Raw genomic sequence first — 26,225 nt, 5'->3', positions numbered from 1 at the left:
GTCATATATTGTATTGCTACCATTTTATTTTTCTTTGCTATTCTGTATCTTGGCTAGAACAATAAAGTTACTCTGTTTAGTATCTCTCTCTTCCTCAATGGTCCCCCTGCCCCAGAAAAATGTTAAACTATAGCCCAGAAATGTGTATATAATAATCTTGAAAAGATCCCCCTGCTACCAGGTTCAGGTCCTGCACATGTGAGGTTGCTCATATGTGCACGTGCTGACATGGGATCTATTTTGGGTAACACCACTAAGCCATAAAGCAAATTGGATGACCTTGGCACGGTCACTCTCTCTTAGCCTAACTTGCCTCACATAATATTTGTGAGTATAAAAGGCAGTAGAGGAGAACCATACATTCTACTTGGAACTCGTTAGAGGAAGAGCATGTAACAAATAGATTAGTCACAACTCTTGCCAAACTGCAGGCAGAAGAAGAAATTGTTGAAATGTCACAGATTAGGAATATGTCACCAGGGGGAGGGTGCTGAAAAAACACTTTCCTATCCACATGGTATCTAGTGATGTTTTGGCTGTGATCTTTCCAAAGAGATTGTACTGAAACAGGCGTGGAGAAACAGGCCTGTCTTGGTCTAAACTTTTTGTCCTGCTTAACATGGGTAGAAATGTATCATGGGTATACTTGTTAATTTTGAGTGAACTTATCTCCAGAGATACGTCTGGCCTTGTTATCTGGCCAGGCGCGAGGCTGAAACTTTTACAGCAGGAGGATGGAGACCCAAGGCCAAGAGCATTCCATCTAATTAAGTTTATCTGAACTCAGTATAGGTTCTCAGGAGAAGCTGGTGCAAGGTGCAGCTGCACAGCATCATCCTCTTACATCACTGCCAAGCTCTGACTGGTCAACCAGATCACCCATGTTGCTGGGCAAATGTGATAAAAATAGTCAATTTAGTGATGCTTTTGTCCGGAGTTCGGGCTCCAGCCTGGATCCCTACCCTTGGCCATCTGGATTCACAACTATGTCTTGAAACTTGGAAACTTGGAGGCTGAAAGCTACGTTAGACTGCCATAAGTTCATGTCAGGTATGTTTAGGTATGTTTAAGCAGAGGAAAAACAAAGAAGTGGGATGAATAGAGGATGACATCATGCAGATGCTCCCCCAAACGCCACTGCTGTGAGGAAGTCAAAGTGCAGCAAAACATCCATGTAGAAACAGCTTAGGTGAAAATCCTGATTCTCCCTGATGTGCCATTTGCCATTTCTGAACATTTGAAACTGGATTCAGCTGCTGGAGATGCCAAAAAGTTGAATTCAGTAAGTTCTACTTCCCAGGGCTGAGACTGCATTCCCTTTCATGGCAGGTGGCTTTCTGGAGCCCTCCTCTCTGATCAACAAGGTGCTGCAGGTGCTGTGGCAGTTTCTGGTTCAGAAAGCTTTTCAAAGATGTGCTTTAAGGACAAGGCCACTATTGCAAGTTTCCTCCCTGCTACAGTGGCTCAAGACTGTTAACAAATAGTATTCCAATAATTTCCTGCAATCACACAGTCTGGAAAACCCTTTATTCTACCCGTCTGCTTAAGTCCTTTACATCCTTTTTAAATAGTAAAAGAATCAATGATTTAATAGCAGAATAGTTACAAAAACTCAGTTGCAGGCAAACAGATGCACTACTCTTTTCTCAATTATGAATTCACCTCATCCCCAATTCATCACTAGGCAGTATATTCTTACTAATGGGATAATTCAAAACCAGCACCTAAAAGAAGAGGCCCTGTGAGCCATGTCCTCATAGCAAATTAGCTTGGCCAGTCCTTAGCCCAGATCAAATGCAGCACCTCTCAGCCTCATTTCCTGGGTTGTTTTTTGGGCAAATCCAGTAGCCTGTGCTTTAGGGAAAGCAGAATGGTTATATTGTGCTGGCAATGCATTAAAGTTAAGATTAGCTAGTTTAAATAGGTGGCACTATTCCTGTACCATTAACAGTTGTGCAGAAGATGGAGTTTTAGAAGATGTGGCTTCTCCTGGCATGGAGGCAGTATGGCAGGGTAAGCTGCACTGGCTGAAAATTTCCTTTCTAGTCAAAAAGCATAGGATCCTTTGTTAAGTAATGCATATGGCAACCTTATGGTTCAATCTTGGCAAAACATTCAACACCATAACAAAGGGAGTTTTCCTAGCTGTAATACAATATCCAAGTTGTTTGAGCTCTCCTACAATGGAGCCCAGGAGGAGAAAGAGAGAAAGGCATCTGCCTGACTTCTAAAACTTGTGAGGTGCTTGTGCAATGGGTTCAGGAGCTGCATTTGAAGAGTGGCCCTGGTAGGTTAGTTGAGAGGTTTCTTGCACCATGCAGCTATTCTGTCAGGCATGCATCCTGCTCCAGCTAGTTTACCTCTTCCACAAGCTGGTGGGGTGGCTTTTTCTTTCTCCTTAAACTACCCAAAGTACTTCCTAACAGCCCCTGGCAACGTTTCCAAAAGGTTTTATACGCTGAGGGCTTAGTTTCGCAGAGCTAGATTTGAGGAGAGAAAGACAAAAAATAAAGTAACAGAGCAGCAAGGATGATCTCCTACAAGGCAGGAGGAAAGGAGCAGTGTGTGATAAGATGGAAATGCAGTGGCATACTACAAAGGCATACTGCAGACGTTTACAAAAGGAATCAGAGCCTGCAGGGCAACTAAGCTCCATGATCCAGAATGTGTACACCTTGTTGTTCTCTTGGGAGCTTCCAAATTCTCTACTATTAAGCCTTTACCATTATGACTGACCTTCCCAAACTGCTCTGCCCTGCCTGAGCACTTCCACATTCTTTTGCATCCATCAGAAAATCATTGCTCTTGTGGCACATATTATTTGAATGGGAGATGCCAGACAACTCTACCAATGCCATACCCAGAGCATGACAATACCTTACCTTGTGCAAGGCCTCCTCTTCTACTGATGTTGGTACTCCTCTTTCCACTGGTGCCTTTTTGTCCCCTTTATTGCCAATACTCAAGATCAAGTTCACTGTGCCTCCCAGGTTGCCAGCACCTTGTTGTGGTACTAGTAGAACTGAGTTCTCTGTGGACTTTAGGGACAATGTTTCCTTGGGGATATCCTTCTTAGAGGGCATACAGTTTACTGATTCCTTTGAGCTCTTTTTACACACTGGGAAAACATCAGCAATAGACAGGACTGTAGCAGAGTCCTCTCCTCTCTCCTGTCCATGACGCTGTGATGCTAAACCATCCTGGAGGGACCATAATGGGAATGGAGACCCTTCAGAGACACTGGGTCTTGGGAGACCATCTGCATCAGGCATATCTACTTCAGGGGCTACTTTAATCTGGGAAGCAAGAAAATATTGTCAAAGAAAAAGAACTGAGTTGCTTCACTAGTTCCTTTAATCTAGAATCCCACTTGTCTATTTCTTTTCTTCTAAACAGTGATTTCTCTCACTTGAAGGTTGAATTTGCTCACATTCTGTGATACAATTAATCTGTATCTTCTGACTGTAGCTGTTAGTTAAATTTCAGCATGCCCTAGCTAAACTTGGTATGAGGTTGTTGGTCTCTAAGGTGCCACTGGACTCAAATCCAGCTGTTCTGCTGCAGACCAAAACGGCTACCCACTCAAAACTGTGAACAGATGGCTAACTTAAAATGTAAAATGCAGTTGCTGGGAGGGGGGATTCAGATGGGGGCTGCAGTGCACCATTTTGCCATCCTGAAATTTCATTCTCACCTGATCCAAATAAAGTCCATCCACAGGTGCTAGATACAGTTTAAAAATGCAGGAGATCCTTTCACATTTCTCATAACATCACATCTATTTTGCCTCTCTGTTAAAGGAGCAAGGATAGTTTTTTAAAGTGGCAACACCAGAAGCCATATGAAACAGCCCCAAGATGCTGTATGTCCAGAAACCTAGACAGTGGAGTAACTCATCTACTTAGAATTTGCATTCTATTTATTTGTAGCTTGCCCTTCTTTTAAGGAGCTCATAGCAATGTTATGGTCTTGCAATGTAGATTAGACTAACAGATGATTAGACCAACACTATCCAGTAAGCTTTATAACTGTATTTTAATCCTTAGCTTTCCAGAGCCCCTGAATCCCATTTGATGAAGTTGATGTAACAAGTGAGCTCAAACATCACTTGCAATATCTGCATAGAAAAATAGGACAGAAGCAAAGAAGCAAGCCCAATATAGCTAGTTGGGTAACTTGTGATTTCCTGGATACATAGGGCATAAAAAAACTCTTTTTTTTATCTCCAGAAGAAACTAGTTGAAGAAGTTACTCAAAATATGCTTAAAATTTTAAGAGGGGGAAAGTTCAAGTGATGGAGGACAAAGGCATATAAAATAGATAACATACAAATTTGGTCTATTATTTTAAAAAAGAAAATGGCTGTAATGAATAAGGAGGGGTAAAACAATTGCCAAGATCAAGGACTTCAGGAGTATTCATCTAAACACAAGCAAAGGATATCATAAAAAGGATTATACACCTACAGCATAGACTCTTACCTTTTATGGAACAAGAAATGCCAGATGTTCAAGCTGGATTCAAGAAAAGAAGAGGCACTAGAGATCACATCGCAAATTTACAATGGCTAATGGAACGCACCAGGGAATTTCTGAAGAAAATCAGCATGCGTTTTATAGATTACAGTAAAGCTTTTGACTGTGTAGATCATGAAAAACAATGGAGAGTCCTAAAAGAAATGGGGGTGCCACAACATCTAATTGTTTTGATGTGTAAACTGTACTCTGGACAAGAGACTACTGTCAGGATGGAATATAGGGAAACAGAATGGTTTCCAGTTGGCAAGGGTGTCAGACAAGGATGCATATTATCTCCCTACCTGTTCAATCTCTATGCAGAGTATATCATAAGGAAAGCTGGATTAGATCTAGAAGAAGTTGGAGTAAAAATTGGTGGAAGGAAAATTAACAATTTGAGATATGCAGATGATACCATGTTACTGGCAGAAAACAATGAAGAAACAACTACTGATGAAGGCTAAAGGAGAAAGCGCCAAAGCAGGATTACATTTGAACATCAAGAAAACAAAAGTAATGACTACTGAAGAGTTACACAATTTTAAAGCTGCCAATGAGGAAATTGAAATTGTCCAAGATTTTCTATTCCTTGGCTCAATCATCAACCAGCAGGGAGACTGCAACAAGGAAATCAGGAGATTGAGACTTGGAAGAGCAGCTGTGAGGGAGCTAGAGAAGATCCTTAAAGATAAAGATGTCTCTCTGGGAACCAAGATCAAGATAATCCAAACTATGGTATTCCCCATTACTATGTATGGGTGTGAAAGTTGGACAGTGAAGAAAGCTGAAAGGAAGAAAATTGATTCATTTGAAATGTGGTGCTGGAGGAGAGTTCTGAGGATACCATGGACAGCCAAAAAGACAAATAAGTGAGTACTAGATCAAATCAAGCCTGAATTCTCCCTAGAAGCTAAAATGACAAAACTGAGGTTTTCATACTTTGGCCACATTATGAGAAGACAAGATTCTCTAGAAAAGTCAATAATGCTAGGAAAAGTAGAACGCAGTAAGAAAAGAGGAAGACCTAAAACGAGATGGCTTGACTCAATAAAAGAAGTGATATCGTCCAGTTTGCAAGATCTGAGCAAGTCTGTTAGTGATAGGACGTTTTGGAGGTCTTTCATTCATAGGGTCGCCATAGGTTGGAAGCGACTTGACGGCACATAACACACACATCTTTAATGAAGTTCTAAGTTTTGTATGACAAAAATAGGAAGCAGAGTGCTGTTCAGGTACAATCATGGGATGATGGGCAGACTATACAACGCTTTGTGCTATTTCCCCATGATAACCACCTGAGGCAGATACTCCCTTCATGGATTCTGCAGCACAATTTTCTGCAACTCCACAAAACAATGATGAGTTATCATTCTTTTGCAATTCAGAGAAAGGGAGGTTGAACTGGATAACCCCGTTTATCAGTCTAGAGGCATGGACACAGCCACCAAATGTCACCTCACACTATTGCTCTATCTGTAGCATCTATCCCAGATTATTCTTCTCTCCTGCTCTACACTGTTCTTATGGCTGCACTTTCATAAGCCAAGTGAAAGGGTTGTTTGTCAATTCTTAGCTCTCAAAAAGCCATTTGACAGCTGCATACTAACTTGGTGCTTCTTGGCCACTCTCTGGGTGCCATCTTGACTCTTCCAGCCACCATTCTTGGTGCCAGGCTCCTTCTGAGAACTCTGTGCTCGCCAACGCACTATCACCCATCCCAACATGCTCTGCAGCTCTTCCATTCGCTCTTTTATCTAAAAGCAAAAAAATGGAAAAAAGTAGGAGATATTACATGAGAATGTCTTACTGATATCCTGCCCCTCTTCTTTCTCTGAATATGGATTCAGTATCCTCAAGAGGAGGAATAAGGATGCCTGCCAAACATTTTCGCTTGGGTAGAGAAGAGGCCCTTCCTAACAGACATTTCTGTATATTTGCCATCTAGGAGAAGGAATAGATAGGCTCTTGAACCCACTGGACTTAAACGCTGTGGCTGCCACTGAGCAGTGTTGTCTGAGCTTCCTCCACTTCTGTTTCAAACAAACAAGAATGATAGCTGATGTGCCTTTCCGAATGGTGAAACTGCCTCATGGGATTCCTCTTAAGTAAGAGATGGCCAACTGATGTCCCAAAGTACTTTATCTGGTCCCTGGCAACACTACCAAATTACAATAAACTGTACACTAAAACATTTCTCCAAAGTTTCACTCTTAAGAAAAGAGTTTTCAAGTTGTGAGAGACAACGGTATTCTTCTCATGATATCACCACTCTCTTTAGGATTGCAAGAGCAACTGTGAAGCCCTTACTATTTGTTTAAAACAATATTATGCAAGTTTTAACAACCTATGGACAGGATTTTGATTTAAATTATGTGTGGACCCTTCCCTCCCCACTAGTAGCCACCATGCCCTGAAGCATCTCTTTTCAAAGGGCACAGGATAGGCCATGCATGTTCTCTTGCATCATCAGAATGATACAAAGAGAATCATATCAGTTACACCTTAAAAGTGTGTATGAGAGAAATGCTTGTACTGTTCATACTTGGCTACAAGGTCAGGTCTGAGAGCCAAGCTACAAGTGACTTTTTTCACGCACAGAACACTTGATCGTTTTTGCAAGTTTTCCTGGGAACTGAAGCCCCAGTGTCCTTCCCCTCTCTGTTAGAATCGCTGCCTGAAGAGCCAGAGAAAGCTGGCTGCAGCAGCAGCTTTTGCAAATCCAGAGCAGCTCCTCGGGAGCAAGACGTCCAGGGAGAAAGCTGCAGCTGCCTGTCCCCAAAGATCGTTGAGAGCAGGCTTGTGGCTGGAGGAACGATTTGCAAAAGCTGCTGCTGCAGCCAGCTTTCTCTGGCTCTTCAGGCAGCGATTCTAACAGAGAGGGGAAGGACAATGGGACTTCAGTTCCCAGGAAAACTTGCAAAAAACGATCAAGTGTTCTACGTGTGACAAAAGTCACTTGTAGCTTGACTCTCAGAGGGTAGATGATTTCACTAGGCCCCTCTCAAAGGCCTTGATCCAAATTTTCTCTCCCCCTCATGAAATCCCTTGCATTGGAAAAAAGAATAAAAAACAGTTACATTTTATACCAGAAATAACTGTGATAATGACTGTAGTTCTTCGGGCTCCCTCAGCCAATTAGAATGCCTGAGTCTGAGCAATTACTTCCCCGCAATCAATCAATGTGTTTTCTGGCAAATATTTTGATGTGATCTGGATGATGGACAACTGAGGGTGGCAGCAACTTTTATGAGCTCTTCAAAGGACTTCAAAAGAAGAGGAAGCTGGCTCTGTCTTTTCCTGAGGTGGAGAGTGGTTGCTTCAACAGACAGAAAACTACCAGGACTCCGTTTTTATTGTAGGTAGATAAGTACAAGAAAAACTCATGGCCTAGTGACATATGCGCTAAACTTGGGTGTGACTGGGGGAAACCCCAATTCTATGTGCTACTCTATTCTACTCAAATAGAATTGGGAAACCACAATTCTAGTTGAGTTTGACATGAGACTGCATTCACCTTCAAAATGGTTTGGGGGAAGGGTAAAGGGCTCCTGCATCCGTTCTTTTTCTCCTATTCCACACATCTCCTGAGCAAAGAGGAGGAAAAGAGAGAAAGAAAAGGAGCACACTTCCCATGGCTCTTTTCTATCTGCAAAAGCACACTGAGTGGAAACAAGGGACAGATAAAGCTGCTCCTGCCTCCGTGTATACACATGGGAGCCCTTTTCCTTTCTCCCAAACCATTTTGAAGGTGAGTGCAGTCAGATGTTAAAATCAAGTAGAGCTGTGGTTTCCTCCAATCACACATGAGTTTAGTGCACACGAGACCAGGCCTTAAACTTCCTTACAAAAAAAATGCATGGATCCTCATAAAAGACTCTTGTAGACCCACAGGGGTTCCTGGACCCCATCTTGATTTATATTTTGCCCTTCTGTCACACAAAAGGCACATGAGGTATTTCACAACATAAAATTATAAAATAGATTTAAAAGAAATCTAAGGGATTCAGAACTGTAAACAGCAGCAGCAACACAAATCAATCATTAAAAACAGCAAAAATACTCTCAAGAAACCTTTCAAATGTTAAAAGCAGCAGAGATATAAAAGAGACATACAATTAGCAACAGAACATGCAGAATAAAACAACTTCAAGGAATAAAAATTCCAAATACCTTCTGGCATAAAGTCATTTTCCTAGAGGGCAGGGAATTCCATTCTGGAGAACACAGATGAAAAACCCTGAGCCACATACCAGTCTCCTCTCTCTGTCAATGCAGGCACACAGTGAAGAGTACCAGGAACCAGTTTTGGAGCACATGCAGGCTCACATGGCCAACTTTAATATGGAGCCTGCCCAGTTGGGAGTTTGCATAACAAAATACCCTTTCACTCTTGGATCTCAGTCCGGAGCAGCTCTTAAGAATACAGAAATGGCTAGCTGTGCTGTAAGCTACTGTTTGTTGCCAAGCACACACTTTTACAAAATGAGCTCTCCAAGTCCTGCATGGCTGTGATCAAAGGCTGACATCCAAAGGAATTTTCAGGAGGGTTGCAGAAGGTCATTTCCAGACAACAGCCTTCCACACTTACTGTCTCACTGAGGTCATGCTTCTCAGCCACCAGGTGCCATCCTGCAGCTGCCAACTCTTCAAACTCCTTCAACTTAGTCTCAATGTTGTTCTCCAGCTCTTCCCACTGATTCGTGGACAGACTATGAGTACTGCTCAGACTCTCTGAGAAGATCTGTGCACGGGTGTCTTCTGTCCAGGAGCTTGGAAGTCAAGGAAAGAGGGACACGTTTGTAACTCAGGAACACCAATGGATGTGACCTCACAAAACTGGAGTTAACAGGAAATCCATACACTACTCGGAGCCAGGTATTTCAAGCCAGGAAGAATCCCACAGAAACATCAGACTGTCTTAAGATCACCTCAGCGTCTAGGCTGCATCCTATTTCTTAGTGGCACACATTAAGATGCCTTACACCCTTATAAGGACATCTGGCATCTAACATTAACATTGCTGGGAAACTGCTAGGGCTGTGAAGCCCCAGGAGAGACCACCTTGTGGCATTGCCACAGTATTGGTGGCTGGCTTGAACCCCCTAACATTTCTGAGACCTCATCTGTTTTTGACACACATGTTTGACACACACTATGTGGGTCCTCCTGTTCCTGCATCTGCCAGAGAGCAGCGAGTTGAAATGCACACGCAGGCACACTATGAAGCAGTGATACTTGGCATTTTAAAGTCTATTTCAGGCCATCTTACGACCAAAGATTACAGAGATACAAAGTCAAAAAGAGTCCAGTAGCACCTTTAAGACTAACCAATTTTATTGTAGCATAAGCTTTCGAGAATCAAGTTCTCTTCGTCAGATGCCTGATACAGATACTGGCCAAATACAGAAGAGCAGGAGAGAGAAGAGAGGCGGCAATTAGGAAAGAGATTGCAAAAGGCCACTAACTTACATAATGGCTAAATAATCTCTGAAGAATTGTCGCAAACAAACGGCACGCTGTGCCAGGACTGCATTTTCCAATACCACATTTTGCAGCTCCTTCCAAGCCTCCAGTATTTCTTGAACCAGGTAGGGACTCTCCAGCTGAACAGCTGCTCTCTCCAGGTCCTCCAGGTTTACTTCCAGGTCAGACATATCACTCTATGGAACAAAGAACAACAGTATTCAGCATGGTAGAAAGACTCACCAATAGGGACCTCCTGGCTCCTTTCCCAACGGTAAATTCTTGCCTCTGTCTGAGACCAGGCATGGACTCTACCAATTCCTTTCCATTCTCCCTTCACATCACATCTATGCTGAAAAGCAAGAGCTTAGGATCAAAGGCCAACATAACAATTTCTGTGTATGGTATGCAAGGGTGCCTGCGTGGAAGGACAGATGCTGAAGACTCTCTCTGGCACAAAGGGCTGTAAGTAATACCATGACTCTTCACAATTGCCATGAGGAAGTTCAAATTATATGTGATGTGATATTAGACCCTGATCCCAAAGTCTAAGAGCACCAAACTGATCCTTTTGAATTGTTACCAGCCTTGCGTTGGTATAAACAGAACCAACCTCTCGTAATGCCTGGCTTGGATCCAGCTGTTGCCAGCACTCAGAACACACATAGTTCTTTGATCTGTTGTCCACAAACTATCAGGAATTCCCACTCTGATGAATCCAAAAATGTCAGAATGTATTCTGACTAGAGAAAACCTTTTCCTTGAGGATATTATTTAGCAGACAGCCCTGAGTGAGTTTGAATGTGTACACTTTGACCTATCAAAAAGAGTCCAGTGGCACCTTTAAGACTAACCAATTTTATTGTAGCATAAGCTTTTGAGAATCAAGTTCTCTTCGTCAGATGCATGGTACAGAAACTGGTCAAATATAGAAGAGGAGGGGGGAGGACAGGAGGAGAGAGAAGATGCAGTTAGGGGGGGAGAGGGAGGGTGCAACCAAAACATTCCTTTGCTAGTAAATGCAAACATCTCCTTTTGGAGTGGAGATTAATTGGCTTGTGTGAGGCTTCAAAGGAGTTTGCCGTGTTGGTTTGTAGTAGCAAAAGAAAATATTATAGGTGTAGTTTGGTTTGTAGTAGCAAAACTACAACTGCATCTTCTCTCTCCTCCTGTCCTCCCCCCTCCTCTTCTATATTTGACCAGTTTCTGTACCATGCATCTGACGAAGAGAACTTGATTCTCAAAAGCTTATGCTACAATAAAATTGGTTAGTCTTAAAGGTGCTACTGGACTCTTTTTGCTTTTGCTACTACAGACTAACACGGCTAACTCCTCTGGAACTTTGACCAATGTGATACAAAAGAAGCCCCCTTCATCCCCAAACTTAACATATATTTTGAGATCAGCTCAAATCCAAGTTTGTACATCGAACCGGAGCAAGTCAACCTTATGCTCGTGATCAGACTGGAAGGGTCAAAGCACAAACTGATCCTCCTTTGGGAGACGGCAAACTCAGGGCCTACCTCCACATGAGCCTTTCAGTCTCACCTCTATCTCTTGCTGCCTTCTCAACAAGCCCTGCAGCTCCAGTAGCTCCAGCTCACTTTTCACTGTGGCAAAGCTCCTCTCTGCTTGAGTGAGGTCCTGAGCCAATGCTTCTGCATTTACCCGCAAGGTCTCCATCTGGGAGGTGATCCAGGCCAGCTGGGAAGAAAGCAGTGAAGCTTAAGGGTTGTGCAATGTGTCACCCAGACTTTAGCGTCTTCCACAATTCTGAAACGGAGTCATTCGGACATACAAGTCTCTGTTTAGCTTCAGAACAGTAGCTGGTGGTTCCTCTACTTCTGCCCTGTGCTAGAAGATGGTTTTTGCAGTTGGTACACCTCAAAATACCCCAAGTAGTTTTGAACTGCTTGTACTTCACCACATGAATTTGTACTCTTCTGCAAGTTTCTTAGCATGAAAGTTAAACCAGCTGTTCCTTATGGAATATGTCTTGTAATATACAAGGAATAGTTGCTACAGAGTCCACATCTCAGCCTGGATGCCACTCCTGATAAGGGCTTCATTTCACAGCTTTGTTGCAGGGCATCAGCACCTCATTAATGAAGGCAGTTTCCCTTGGAACACTGGTACAAACAAACTACAAAGAACACTGGGTCTCTGCACGTTCACTCCACTTGATCCACTTGAGTAAGCATACCAGCCTGCTGCATATCCCAACATACTGGGATTTGTTCATCACAATCAGTTCTTGTGCTGCTACTGTTAGCATGCATGGAAAGTGTGCCACAATATTGTATGGAAACAGAGAGCAGCAAACTAAACTAAACTAAACTAAAACAAGAGATGGAGTGCTACTACAGAGTAATCCCCACACCATATTAATCACCTACTAGCTTTGCTCCAAGTTACTTGTTTTTGGCTGGACAAGATGTTCTGTAACGTCCTCCATTAATTGTCCAATAGCCAATGCCTTCTCCTTCACTATCAGATTTTTCCTTTAAGAAAAAACTGAAATTAATCCAACTGTATATGTCTCATCCTATCCAATATTCCTTGCTTACAGAGAATCTGGTTTATTCCAGGGGAATGGGGCTCCTTCTAATCATGACCCTGACTCAAACGATTACATTCCTTTCAGCTCATTGCTCCAATAATTACTCTCCTCACCATTCCACTAACCAGTAGCAGATGGTGCCTTCATAGCACATAGATTGTGTTAACCCTCTCTTACCCTTGTTTCCTCCCCATCTTTCAAAGCTTGTGCAAAGCAATCCAGACTCTCTGTCTCAGTCATTGCCTCCATAGCCCACTCCCGTTCTTTCACCACATCATTCAGCATCTCTACTGCCTCTTGCAGCTCCTTCAGTGGTCTGCATAGGTCCTTACTGCCCAGCTGTTGCCCACCATGGGCTATGAGGAAAGGCAAAGACTCTGGTGAGCCTAGCTGATCAGCCACTGCCTAAACCAAAGCAATACACAAATAACATGGTTAGTGATTTATGTAACTGTTGTGTTTCATAAAGATGCCCCAGAGCAATCTTGGGAAGAAGATTACCATTACACCCATTTTGATGCTGAAAAATAGTAATTTTTTCCAAAGACACACAGGGAGGCTAAGATGGAATCTCTATCAGTACCTTTGAAACCTAAGATTTTTGGCAGGGGCCTTTAGGCACAGTAAGCAACCATAGCCCTTCACAGTTGTCCACAGTCTGAATGAAACCTAGCCTGCTCCATATACATGAAATCATAATAACAAAATAAGAGCCCTGATGGATCAGACTGGAAGTCCATCTAGTCGAGCAAGTTCCTCAGAGTGTCTAACCTGCTGCCCTGGAGAACCAACAAAGCACAGAGATCAAGGCCTTCTCTGATGTTGCCTCCAATCACTAGGTCTCAGTGATGCCTCCAAATGTGGAGGTTCCCTTTAGTCACCACGATTCTGAAGGAAGGGAGCTTCCCTCCATGGCATCTGCCTACCAGCCCACTCTTTTTTCCTTCTCACCAGGGTGTGGTTCCTCTGACTTAGCATCTCTTCCAACTGCACATTCTGTAAGAATTCAGTTAAAACCAGGGAATCATGCAGATCTGATGCCCGGTGCCGGAGGGCCTCTTGTACACAGGTTAATCTGGTAGAAAAAACATATGAATCTGGTTAGCAATGTAGTCCACAGCACAGCAGAAAGTGTCATCTGAGACTTTTCAGTTGATTTCATAAAATAGGAAATCTGTCAGCGATGGTGGATAAAGTGCAGTCTTATAAAAACTGCCCTAATTCTCAACTTCTGCCTTTCTTTCCTGTTGCCTCCACCCCACTGCCATTCTTTCCAAACTATGCTTCCCTGAAGAAATGTGGTCTCATTCTCCACTCCCGAGTCCCCCAACCTCTTAATCTGAATCTTGTGCTTCTTACAGAAACCCCTCTTTGGTTCTTAGAACTCACTTGTCTTTCACGCGTTCCATTTTTCTCTGAATCATTGCAGCTGCTGTGTGTTCGGGGGAGGGTTCCATCTGTATTTCCTCCTGCATGACTCGAAGCTTAATGCTCCATGCCCTAACTTGGTTCTCCAGGCTGCCAATCTTCTGCAGGTCCTCATGAAGGTTATCAAGATTCTTCATTGCTGTTGGCTCCGAGATCAAGCCTGTCACAGTTCCAAGCCAACAGTCAGCCTCTTCTAGCTCCCCAACCAGCCGCAGGGCCTACAAACATTAAGGAGTAATTCAGGCAAGGCAGTCATGCATGCAGCACTGTCCAAGTGACTGAAGATGCTCTGCAGGAGGAAGAGAGAGTACTCTAAGCCCAGGAGTTTTCTTTGTGGAAATAAAATGGAACTCTTAATATTAGAACTACATTGATTCAGTACAAAACTTATACTGAATGCCACACACATGCCTGAACTAACTGTGGTGAGAACAGGAATACAGGTTTCCTCAGAACAGACCTCATGAGCAACAAGCTGCAAAGCTCTAAAAACACTAGAACACTTTTGCTTGTAGCAGTAGAAAAGAGCAAGAGTCCAGTAGCACCTACAAGACTAACAAAATTTGTGGTAGGGTATGAGCTTTCGTGAGCCACATTTCTTCAGATACAGCTAGAATGTGAGTCCATCTGCTCTTATATCTTGGAGAGTGGAGTGACTGCAGAAGCTGAATGATCATAGCCAGTGAATGACAATGGCAGGTGTGATTGAATAGGGTGGGGTATGCAGAGGGGTAGTTTGTGTTGAGAAATCAGCATTGGTAATGAGACAGGAAGCCTTTGTTTCGATTCAGTCCAGGTGGATGCATTGTTTTGAGCTTGTGTTATCATATTTTTGCTTGTGTGACACACAGATTCTATCAAAAACGGAAGCTCTTTTTAACATCTAGTATAACTTACCTCCTATTGTAATGACATTAACATTGTGCATTTCTTTGTCCTGCTCTCCATTGCTTATGGTGGAGTTGGGAAACAAAATGTCTTGACATCATTGTACAGGGTATGTTAAAGTATGTATGTAGGAGAGAAGAGAAAAAGAAAGCTGCTGCTTTCATCAGCTCCTACTCACTGTATCAATTTCCCTCAGGGCCACATCGTTCTCTTGATGCCTTCTTTTCAGCTCTGCCCACAGATCCGCCAGCTCCTCAAGGGCATCTTCCATTTGTGGACTCCACCTATGGCCAGTATGCAGTAACTGCTGTAGTTTCTAAAAAGTACACACAGGCACCATTAAACCATATGATGCATATGATGCAGCCTTATATTGCGTCCTTCTAGCCCCATCTACACTAACTAGCTCTGCAGTAGAGACTTCTCCCAGCCATGTAATCCAAGATCCTTTTAACTGCAAGTGCTCCAAACTGAACATAAGATCTGGGGCATGTAAATCATGTACTCTATGACTGAACTATGGCTCCAACCAATCTCTTCTGTTTCCCTCTTATCATAAGAGTCAAGCTGATTTTCATTGATAGGGAGCTGCCTTTATCCAACAAAAATAGATTATTGGGGGGGGGGTCCAATAAGGACCCCAAACAGCTTCCAACATAATTCTCCTCACCACAACAGCCCAGTCCTAGGTAGGTTTGGCTTAGAAAGTGACTGACCCAGTCTCACCTAGTGCGCTTCCATGCAAGAGTTTAGATTTGAATCTTGGTCTCCCAGATCATAATATGACACTCTAACCACTTCATCACACTGTCTCTTACATTTTACTTAGACAGACTCACAAGAAAGCTTTCCTCATACCATCTCATTTCCCCTGCTATTCATAACAGCCCTTCTTGTGTGAATGATGCAGATTGAAAATCCCTTTAATTCTATTATCCTGGCTCAAATAGTTGCATGCTTAAATAGATTCCCTATTAATAAAAGATTATAACTAATTAATTGAATATTTTAGTTTGTATTTCTTTGTGTTTTGAAACAAAAGGTTTCTTAATTCAGTCTATCAAAAGGACTGTGGCACTGTTGTCCAACAACAAAAGCAATTTTCTGGCCCAGTAGCACCAGGATGTCAGGCCACTCAGCTCTGGCCAGATCTAGGTGGCCAGTCTGCCTAGGAAAGGTGCCCCTTCCTCTGGTAATCCATGAACCAGAAGCTTTCATGGGCATAGCTCAGTGTTTTGTGGTTTGCTGTGGTGGGGGATATATTTTGCCATGCTATACATACCACATCTTTCAAAAATGTTCTGGTTTCACCTATAATATTTTCTTTATTTTTTCTGACCAGAAAGTCTTTGGCAACTTTTACCAATGCAGCTTAAACTGGATTTGCATGTACCAAATCTGTCATTAGAACAGGAACCTGGCAATGTTCAGATTCAAAATGCATATATTTCTTAAATTTGGTGATTTTATTTTGTATCTTACGCTAACAGTATTATGTGTATATACAAATAGAACAAAAGATGCTATAAGGTACTTTAAAGTGACATGAAAGGAAAACACTGCACTATAGGTCAAACAAGGTTTCAGCCTTCCTACAATCGAGTCTCCATCTTGTTGGCCTTTCTCTACCCACCCCCACCCTTATGAACAGTGCAATTTCTGCCATTCACTGCCCATAAAATGCAGTTTCAGGCCATGGACAGAAAAAAGGATATGAGATGGCAGAAGATGGGGAAAGAGTAGAGACACCCAACCTGACTGCATTATAATCTGATGGCACAGTGGTAAGACTGATATTGATCCATTTGGGAACTGAAAGCTTTCAGACCACTGTTCAAGGCATTTCAGCTCCCAGACAAGATATTCCGTCATAATCACACTCCTCCCTAAGGAAGATGATTCCAGCAACATCAGCTGCTAACTAATGAAGTTTTGCCCCTCATTTGTCTTCTGGCTTGTATCCGTTTATGGTGCTTCATTTATGGTATTACATAGCTAAGACTGCATTCAGCACATCTTTTCTTCACTGCATAACTTCCCTTTCTTTTTTATCTGAAGTAGTTCCCAGGGTCTGGGAACAGCCTCCACCACCCTGCCAACCAATCAGGAAGCTGCTCATTGAGCTCATCTGAAAGTCCTTCCCTTCTCTAAGCTCAGGAGACTTAAATCTGTTGTACTTTATTTTTTCTCATTCTGTATATCTGAAGCTGTTACAGTTTTCCAATTTGAGCTCAGAATCCAATTCTTGTTGAGGACTACTCTACTGTGTGGCTCAATCTTGCTCTTTTCACCTGGATTTTTACTTAACTTTGTTTGCTTCGGTACCTTGCTTGGGGCCATGGAAGCTCTCTTCGGGGAACTCCAAGTTTCCTTGTACCAGCTACCTAGACATTGGCAAATTTCCCAAATAACTTCCCTACTGAGGATCCCACTAGGATAAGTAATATAACCTGCTGCTTTCCTTATTGCATCTGCTCTCCAATCCCCTCTTAATATGATGCCTAATGTGTGAGAGGATTTGGAATATGTGCATTTATTGTGAGAATTCTAGCATTCCATATGTTTATTCTGACAGCATGAGAGCATCGTATATATCATGCTCAATAAATCATCTCTCTCTCTCTTCAGACTTTCCCCCGAGTCTCATCACTTTGCCATAGATTACTAAAAGAGAGTGGTGGTTTAAACCCAGCCTTGGGCATGTTTCATTTAGCCTGATGTCAGATCCTAAGTCAGTAGCACCTGCTAGAACAGCTGCTTTCCTACATTTGGCTATTTTGGTTTGTAACTAGGATCCCATCTGGGAAGAGGGTTGATTCACACAATACACATGTCTACTCTACAATAACAGCCTAGTAATATCAAGCAATCATATGTCTGCCTATCAAGGATTTCAAAAGAGTTAGGAGGAGATTCTTCCCCACAAGCCTTTTGCACTATCAGAGCTCAGCTGAGGATTAAGGATGTCAGGGGCTACATATTGGGGGGGGATGATATCTCGGGGGGGGGGTCTGTCCTTTTCACCTACATGCTGCATTTTGCTTTTCAAAATCACACAGACACATTCCACTCCTTTCTTTGTTTTTTGGGGGGGGGGAAGTTCCATGTTTAAACAAAAGGAACCACCACCACGTCTGGTTTAGCCACGACTGATGCCAGGAGGGCCAGATAGTCTTCAGTCAGAACACACTCTACTGAGCAACTCTGGAAAAATCATCATTACTACAACATTAAGGACAATAATATGTCACAGTATAAGAGACTTGCAGTGCAATCCTATCCTTACTCCTGTCTAAGCCTATTGAAATCAGTGGGTTTAGACCAGAGTAACTCTGCACAGGACTGCACTTTCAGAATTTTATGAAGTTTGTGCAGGGACGTTACCCCATCAGCTGTCTGGCAGAAGCCCTGAAAGTGTGCCTTTTGCTGGGCCGGGTCTTCCCATGTGTGTGGCTGTTTGAGAAGCTTTGTCCTCCTGCAGGAGACGGAGAATTAGGGTACGGCTGTACATTCAGGCTCATCAGTCAACAACTACAATAATCAAGTGTGCATATGTGAAATAACCATTAGAGATCAAACATTGCAGAGCGATCATTTTATTTGACATTACCTCATTGGTAATAAATTAATGGAGGCATTTCATATGTTCAGCAATGAGCCACTAAATGGGCATACATGCATGTTTGAATCAGACTTCAAAGACAACAAATCTATTTGCAATTAAGGGTTGTTGTTTCAGGATTGTAGATCTTCTCCACTTTCTCCTTCCACCATCTCTCCTGAACCTAGACAAGCTGATTCATGGGGCTGTGAAACATAGTTATTATTCTACGTGGGTTCCATGTAGAGTAATAGCTATGTGTGTTGGTGGTTTACAGTGAGAAGCCTACTGACCCACATAGCTATCACTACCCTCGGGTCTTACAACCCCAGGAATCAGCTGAGAGGAGGGGACTGTCAGTGCCTTCTGCTGATGGACCACTGGATCCAACCCACAGCTCTGCTGGATGGCACCAATTGTTGTTGTTTGTAATGGGATTCCCAGAATGCACTCACAAGAGTAATCCCTTTGCTGGGAGCGGGACAGAAATTGTAGCCTACATGAACCTGTTGCTAAGCATTGAAACAGATTCCAGCAAGCAAACTGGGCTGTCCCACAGCCACTTCCTACACTATTATTTCTGCTTTAGAGCTCTTCTCCTAGGACAGTGTTGTGTGTGCCAATACCTCTTGCTGTCACTGTGAATAGACTCTCTTCCTGCTAAAGCTGGCTTGACTTCCAGGCCTCCCGCACGTTCTGCCACGTTTCCTAGGACGTCCTTCTGCACCTAGGGCAAGATAGTCCTTGCTCAGAATTCTGCTATTAAGGTAAGTGAACTTTGTTGGGATGAGGCAGGACCATCTCCACTGGGGTCCCAACTTTACTGGGTCAGTTTCTGGAAATCTGCTGTAGTCCACGTCTCCAGTTACACAGATACAGCAAACAGCTTATCAGAAGCCTGTTCCAAATTATATAAACATTTTATTCTAGTATGATTTTTTTAAAAATTGGGACTCATGCTCTGGACAATTCTAACCACTTGGAATGCTGGGTCTTACTTGCGCTCTTGTCATTCAAGGATCTCACAGTCAGAATTCATGAGTATTTATGTTAGAGTGATTGAAAAAGAAGTCAGGCTTGGTGACAAGCATTCGGAACCACAGTAACTGTATTTTGCACTTTTCCCAGGGACTGCCTGGTATAGGGGAGATAGGAGGTGGTCACGCCATCCTGACTCTTCTTCTCTACACTCAAGTTACAAATTTCTTGAATTAGGCTGAGTCCTAAATAAAAGGCCCAAGCTAGTCTGAAGTCTGTTCTGGGAGGCAAGCAAAGCAACTGAGGAAACTAAATGGGCCACAGCCTAGCAACTGGTACTGCTCTTCTCTACTGCATACAGGTGACTCAGCAACAGTACAATGACAATACAGCACTTACACTCGTTTACACTCACTGACAAAGCTATCATGCTGGTTTGGGCTTTTTATTCTTGCCATATTATAAACAGATGGTTGCAGCAACAGATACTAATTTCACTTGCTGTAGCACCCTGTCCACTGGGTCTGGCCCAACAAGACAAAGGCCCCTTCCATATAGTGACAATTCTCTGTGTAGCTCTCATTGCCACTGAAAATGCAAGACTTTTACATTGCAACACAATGTTATCACAGCAGTTTTCCACACTCTTTCCTTCTTCAGACCCCTGTGGCTACTATTTCCTCCTCACCCACTCCATACCACTAGAGGGCTTTTCAGGTTTAAAGCAAAACAATACAAAAACAAGCCAACAAAAACAGCAATTCTCTGATCACTACAGTGCAATAGTGATCTATTGCCACAATTAACTAACATCTTTGAGCTCCCAATTTTCATTATTTTTTTTAAAAGGAAATCTCTAGATGTTTTCACAATGGAGATATAACCAATAGGCTTTCCCCCTTATATCTCCACAACATAAAGGACTAGAGACATAATTTTTTCAAAAATGAAAGCTGGGACTGATATTGACTACTTGGCTTGTGTGCTAATGTGCTGTTGGTTATTATATTTAATATAAATGGTTTTTTTAAAAAAAAAGAAAGCTGGGAATTCAGAAGAGCCAGTAGATCTTGGCAATAAATCATCATAGCATTATTATGCTGTAGTGGTTTAGGAATGCAAGGAAAATGGTGCCAGTATGGACAGAACCTTCAAAAATCCACACAGCATGCAAAGACGCTTTTAACTGTAATCTTTCCAAAAAGATCGTATCAAACCAAGTTTGAAAAAGACTGGACAAAATCAGGGAAAAGCCCAGAAAGTGGATAATTAGGTGACAATGCCATATTGATACTCTCCAAAAACCTGCTGCAGTTTGGATGCCAAACTGCATATGCCAAACCTCCATAAGGAAGCAACTTCAGGATCTTAGTGCTCAACTATACAAGATGTTGGAGATCTGTGACTAGGCCTCCTGCTTCTCTAAATTTCCATTAACAGCAAGATCCAGGCCACAGCATCAAGCAAGAGTTGAAGAATTTTTTTAACCTTTCCCCCTATGTCATTTTTCCAATGCAAATCTCTTTCCATGATAAAGAAAAACTTACTTTCCCAGATGCCTATACACGCAGCTATCATTAATGGACATTTTAAAAGACAGGAGATCCAGTCATATAACTCAGCCCTGAGATTAATCCATCAGTCTGCCACCTTGGATGCACAGTAACACCAGTGTTGTGTTTCTGCATAAGCTGTGCCTTGCAGCTAAGGAAGGCAGATTTAATTAGCCTGATAATTAATGTGCAGTGTCCAAGAGGTCTGAAGAATAACCAAACTCTTTGCTTACCCCCCATCCTAAAACTCTCTCTGTTTTTTCTTCAGCTTCTCTCCCTGCACTGTTTATAGTGATGGCCTTCCCCTTTTCAGGACCTGGAGCATCAGTCGACTGTCTTTTCAAAGCCAATAAGGGGGGCTTTTCACTCCTAAGAGGAGAAAATAAGAGGAAGTAATTAAGTGTCAACAAAAACCAAGGAGAAAAGTGGCTATGATAAGGAGTGGGAAAGGAATGTTAATTGAAGTCTTCCCTTTGCTTCTCATGAGACTTTTGCCCAACTGGTAAAGTGGAACCTACTGTATATGCACATTTTATACACGTTGTGTGTGTGGGTTTGTGTAAAATGTACATTATATACACACACTGCATAGGAATCTTTTAAAAACTACAATACTTTCAAAAATCCTATGATCAGAGGAAGATTGATGTTAGACTACTATGTATTCTGTTCCAAAAGCATTAACATTTTTAAAAGTTTCCACAGTTTTATCCACTGGTTCTGCACCTGTGCCGTTAAACTAACAACAGACTGACTTGCAGAAATGTAACCACATTGGCAAACTGGTGAGGCTGTTGTGGGGAATGCAAAAGATTCACTTACTCAATTTCTGCACATCACATTTCTTTTACAGATACACTAAAAAAGAGGGCGTGTAAACGATCATACATTCATCAATGGCCCTACTAATCTCAGAAAAAGTTTTTATATAACCTTTTGGTAAATAGAGCTTACAGCTAGCTCAGAATCTACCTCTTGCAGAGAAACAAGAACAAGGCATTCCACAATACCTCAGCAGCTGCTGGAGCTGGGCCCAGCTCTCCTTAACATCTTGGTGCTTGAGAGAGACTCGTGCTATCAGGCTAGGATGCAGGCTAGTGAGCTGGGACACAGTGACATCCAACATCTGGAATGACAGAAGAGGCACCCAGTGAGGAGTTCAACTGGTCTTCAAGCCCAGATCAAGCATGAACAACCTGTGACCCACCAAACCAAGGATATCCCACCTGCAAACAATATATACTGTCATATGCTTTCTATCCCCCCCGTTTCCAATCCTAGCAAAATCAGGAGGATTATAATTCCCCTGATGGGCTACCATTTATAACTGGAAGGCTATGTTTAACTTAATGGGTTACAACAAGCCATTCATGTCTGATTTAGTCTCAGAACAAGATTATTGGATTAGCCCTTCAAGTGCCCATGAATGGCAACTTAGGACCCAGCTCCCTTTATTGGAGCTCAGCAGATGATGCCATCTGCCTATCTCCTTCCAAATACCAGTGTAAACTCTTAACTCCAGATGCAGCTGCTCTAGAAGCAGAGGGCAAGGCATATACCAGATACTGGCACTTTCATGGGATACAGGTTTGAACTCAGGTCATCTCACTCAGTTTATAGTTACAGGCAGAGAAGCCACTGTCTAAACTGATAAATGAGAGGAGTCGAGAGAAAGACAGGCCAAAGGATCTCAACCAACAACTTTCCCCTCCGCTTCTTTACAACACTGTTTCCGGGATCCCTGCCCTCCACTTACCATGACCTGGCTGGCAATGTCTCTAACATCTAAGTCCAAGCTGGGCTCAGGTCCCCCTTGCTTCCCCATCCCACAATGACTCCTCCACTACAATAAAGGAACACAGAATGAGCACAGAGAGGCATGTATAGTAAAGAATCCAGTAGCACCTTTAAGACCAACCAACTTATTTGTAGCATAAGCTTTTGAGAGCCACAGCTCCCTTTGTCAGATGCGGAGAGGCATGCGACAACTAGACATGGGCACGAACAGTATTATGAACAGAAAAAAACAACGAACAGCCCAATCTGCTGTTCTCGAACAAGCTGTTCGTGAGGCCCCATCCTAAACGAACAGGTGGTCATCGCAAGCCTCGTTCATTGCCTTCGGCAGCCCTTCTGCAAGCCAGACAGTCTGGCATCTGCTGCAATCAATCCCCTTGGCAACTGGAGGCAGGGAGGGACTGAACTCTGTCTGAACTCCTTCTGGCTTGCCTTCTGGCTTTAACCCTTCAAAGTACTTCCAGCAGAGAGTCCCGTTTTTGCCACTGTGAAGAGAAAATGACAGCCAACGGGGAGACCCATGGATCATGCCTTTCCTGGGGTGCAATCTCTCTGAAACTTGGGGGGGGCTTCAGAGGACAGTGAGGACTATGTCCCCTGCAAATTTGTTGGGTATTGGACATGGGAAGGTCAGTTTTTGGGGTGTTTAAAGGGCCCTGCCCCTTGCACGTGGCAGGAAAGGGCCCTTTAAACTATCGTCTGGCAGGCGGCAGGGGGGATTCCAGCTGATAGTTTAAAGGGATCTTTAAAGAGCCAGGTAAGTGGGTTTGAGGGGAGGGGGGCTAAGTGGGGGGTTTGGGGTGGGGTGGGGGTTCTGACCCCCATGAACAACAAACAATGAACATATCTGGGAACAGTTCATGTTCGTCCATGTTTGTTGTTTGTGGATGGCACTGAACGACGAACAGGGTGTTTGGGGTTTTTTTCCGTTCATGCCCATGTCTAGTGACAACACAGAGAGGCGCATCAGAGACAGGCATGTGACAACATATTCTTCTTAGTTAGGTAGCCTCTGCCACCCATGCTCAGAACCTAAAGTGGCCCCAGGCAGAGCATTCTAGGATCGAAACAAATGCATAGCTTTCATAACAATTCTTTCTTTATTTGAAAAACATGGGTCTCCTGCATTTTTATTTTTCTTGAATGTGCACATGGTGGTTACAATGTCACATGCCAATAAAAACAAAAATTCAAACACAAAGATCACTAAAACAGACCCCAAGGCCTTATCCTCCTGTAGCTATAAAGACAAACATAATTAATTTCACATGCCACTAAAAACAGAAAAGAGGTGAGAGCAAAATGAACAGGTTTGAGGAGGAAGTATCTAAATTCAGATACCACCACTGAAAAGCCTGTGTTCATAGTTGTCAGATCTGCCTTACTTCAGATGGACAGTCCATCTGAATAAGATCTCAGCATATGGGAAGATTCACATGGGAGAAGGCACTCAGAGCCAAGCTACAAGTGACGCCTTACACAGGTTGGACACTTGTCAGCTTCCCTCAAGTTTTGATGGGAAATGTAGGCATCCTGGTCTTGCAGCTGTAATGGAGAGCCAAGCTGTAAAACCAGGACGCCTACATTTCCCATCAAAACTTGAGGTAAGCTGACAAGTGTCCAACCTGCGTAAGGCGTCACTTGTAGCTTGGTTCTCATTCAGATACCCTGGGTCATTTAGGACCCAGCACAAGTATCCTGAACTATACTCAGAAGCCAACTAGAAATCAGTGAAGATCTTTCAAAAGCACAATGATGTGCTCAGGGTGACAAGTTCTGACTAACAATTTGCTGTATTCTGGACTTCCAGTTAGTGTTCTTCAAACTCCCCATCATCATCATCATCATCATCATCATCATCATCATCATCATCATCATCATCATGCAAAGCCCAGACAGGGCAGTGATCTAGAAAATAGCAGAAATTTTTTGATGCTGAGAAGCTTATGGAGCAGTTTTAATATAATTTCTGTGTATTCATATTATGCTTTTTAATGGATTGCTAGTATTCTTAGACAGCTTTCTAATGGATAATTTAAAAATAACTGAAATGATGGGGTTTTACCTTACAGAAACATGGGAAAAAACAGCATTGTCAAAGATGTCATTCATGTACCAATATGTGATTAAGAGAAAATTAACATGTAATTCTGTGATGAGATTAATATGTCACTAGTACCTCACTTAGCTAGTTAAGAGTAACTCAGCTTCACCATCTAAAAAATTATAGTCCGTAAATCTGCAAGTTTTGCCTGAAGCAGGGCTCCACCTATTGGTCATATTCCTGAGCACACTTATCTAAACCAAAAACAAATTTTCACTAATCCAATTGAAAATATACTATATATTCTCAACGATTTTACCATGAATTCCTTACCCTGTATATGATACATAGATACGGTAACAAATATCTCATAGGAAAAACCTAGAGGATCCTAAAAGTACATGTAAGCGAACATAGGAGTAACATTATCCGTAACAGAATAGGAATGCCTTTGGTCAAGCATTACTAGCAGAAGGTCCTGTAAGAATTTTGGGCATTAAAGCAAAGAAAACTTTTAAAACTTCTACTACATGGGTTCTGAGACTGAACACTCTAGTGACAAAAGTGAGCCTGGAATGTCAACTCTTTCTAGAAGAGGCATTAGTTGAGAACAGCGATTCACCATGATTCACAGAGCCATACTCCTGTAATCCTCTGCAGGTGCCATGCAGGAAAGGGCACTAAATAACAGAATGACAACACTGCAGCTTTCAGTTTAGGTTCAATTTAAAATGGATATTCCCTTTAGTTTGCAGCCAAACATACTGCTATTTAGTAATTCTGCATTAACAAGTAGACTACTTAAATTTCTTCTACTTACTGCCATTCACATATTGTGATCCACAGATCCTTAAATATACCCAAACAGAAGCAAACTGCTGCATTTTGTATTATGTGGGTTTATTTAAAAATTCTCATAATTTTTACTAATTTTATTAGGAAAAACAACCTGCTTCATAGGCTTGCAATTATCAGATTATTATAGCCTACAAATACTTCGAATAACATTTTAGATAATCTTTTTACAATACAAATGTTTTCAGATATTGCAAACTTAAATGCTTTGACTTTTCTTGACATCATAGTTTTTTTTTAGTTTTGCACATTTATTTGTTGCTTTTATATCCAGGTTTTTAGTACTCTCCTGACCTCCCTCTCCTCCTCCTTTCCATCGTTCATAGTATATTAACATACATGAGCTCAAGCAGTTCTATCCTTATGCAGTCATACTTAAGAGCAAACATAACTTGGGCTTCCAAACACTTCTTGATTTTGTTGGCCCCAATATATTGGAATGCATAACTATGGATAATCCAGTGTTGTTCTTTCCCAGATCAATAAAATGTAATACAGAGTAAATATAATCTAAATCCTTAGTACCTTTGCATGGATGGCC

General features: G+C 42.4%; 1 protein-coding gene across 1 annotated transcript in view; it reads right to left on the bottom strand.

Annotated features, from left to right (window-relative positions):
- The window catches only part of LOC129332900 (uncharacterized), a 32,285-nt gene extending 18,285 nt beyond the window's left edge, over positions 1 to 14,000 (bottom strand). Inside the window, exons 1-8 of the mRNA XM_054984242.1 lie at positions 13,930 to 14,000; positions 13,492 to 13,615; positions 12,718 to 12,945; positions 11,529 to 11,684; positions 9,987 to 10,177; positions 9,106 to 9,286; positions 6,125 to 6,271; positions 2,883 to 3,296 (exon numbers count right to left, since the gene is read on the bottom strand). Coding sequence (XP_054840217.1) covers positions 2,883 to 3,296; positions 6,125 to 6,271; positions 9,106 to 9,286; positions 9,987 to 10,177; positions 11,529 to 11,684; positions 12,718 to 12,945; positions 13,492 to 13,615; positions 13,930 to 13,997 — 1,509 coding nt within the window. The 5' untranslated portion in view covers positions 13,998 to 14,000. The remainder of the gene's footprint in view (positions 1 to 2,882; positions 3,297 to 6,124; positions 6,272 to 9,105; positions 9,287 to 9,986; positions 10,178 to 11,528; positions 11,685 to 12,717; positions 12,946 to 13,491; positions 13,616 to 13,929) is intronic.
- Positions 14,001 to 26,225: the final 12,225 nt, after the last annotated feature.

Source organism: Eublepharis macularius, chromosome 1, assembly GCF_028583425.1.
Source record: "Eublepharis macularius isolate TG4126 chromosome 1, MPM_Emac_v1.0, whole genome shotgun sequence".
Classification (NCBI taxonomy): Eukaryota; Metazoa; Chordata; class Lepidosauria; order Squamata; family Eublepharidae; genus Eublepharis; species Eublepharis macularius.
Note: the sequence above shows the minus strand (reverse complement) of the source record. Positions and strands in the feature narration are given on the sequence as shown.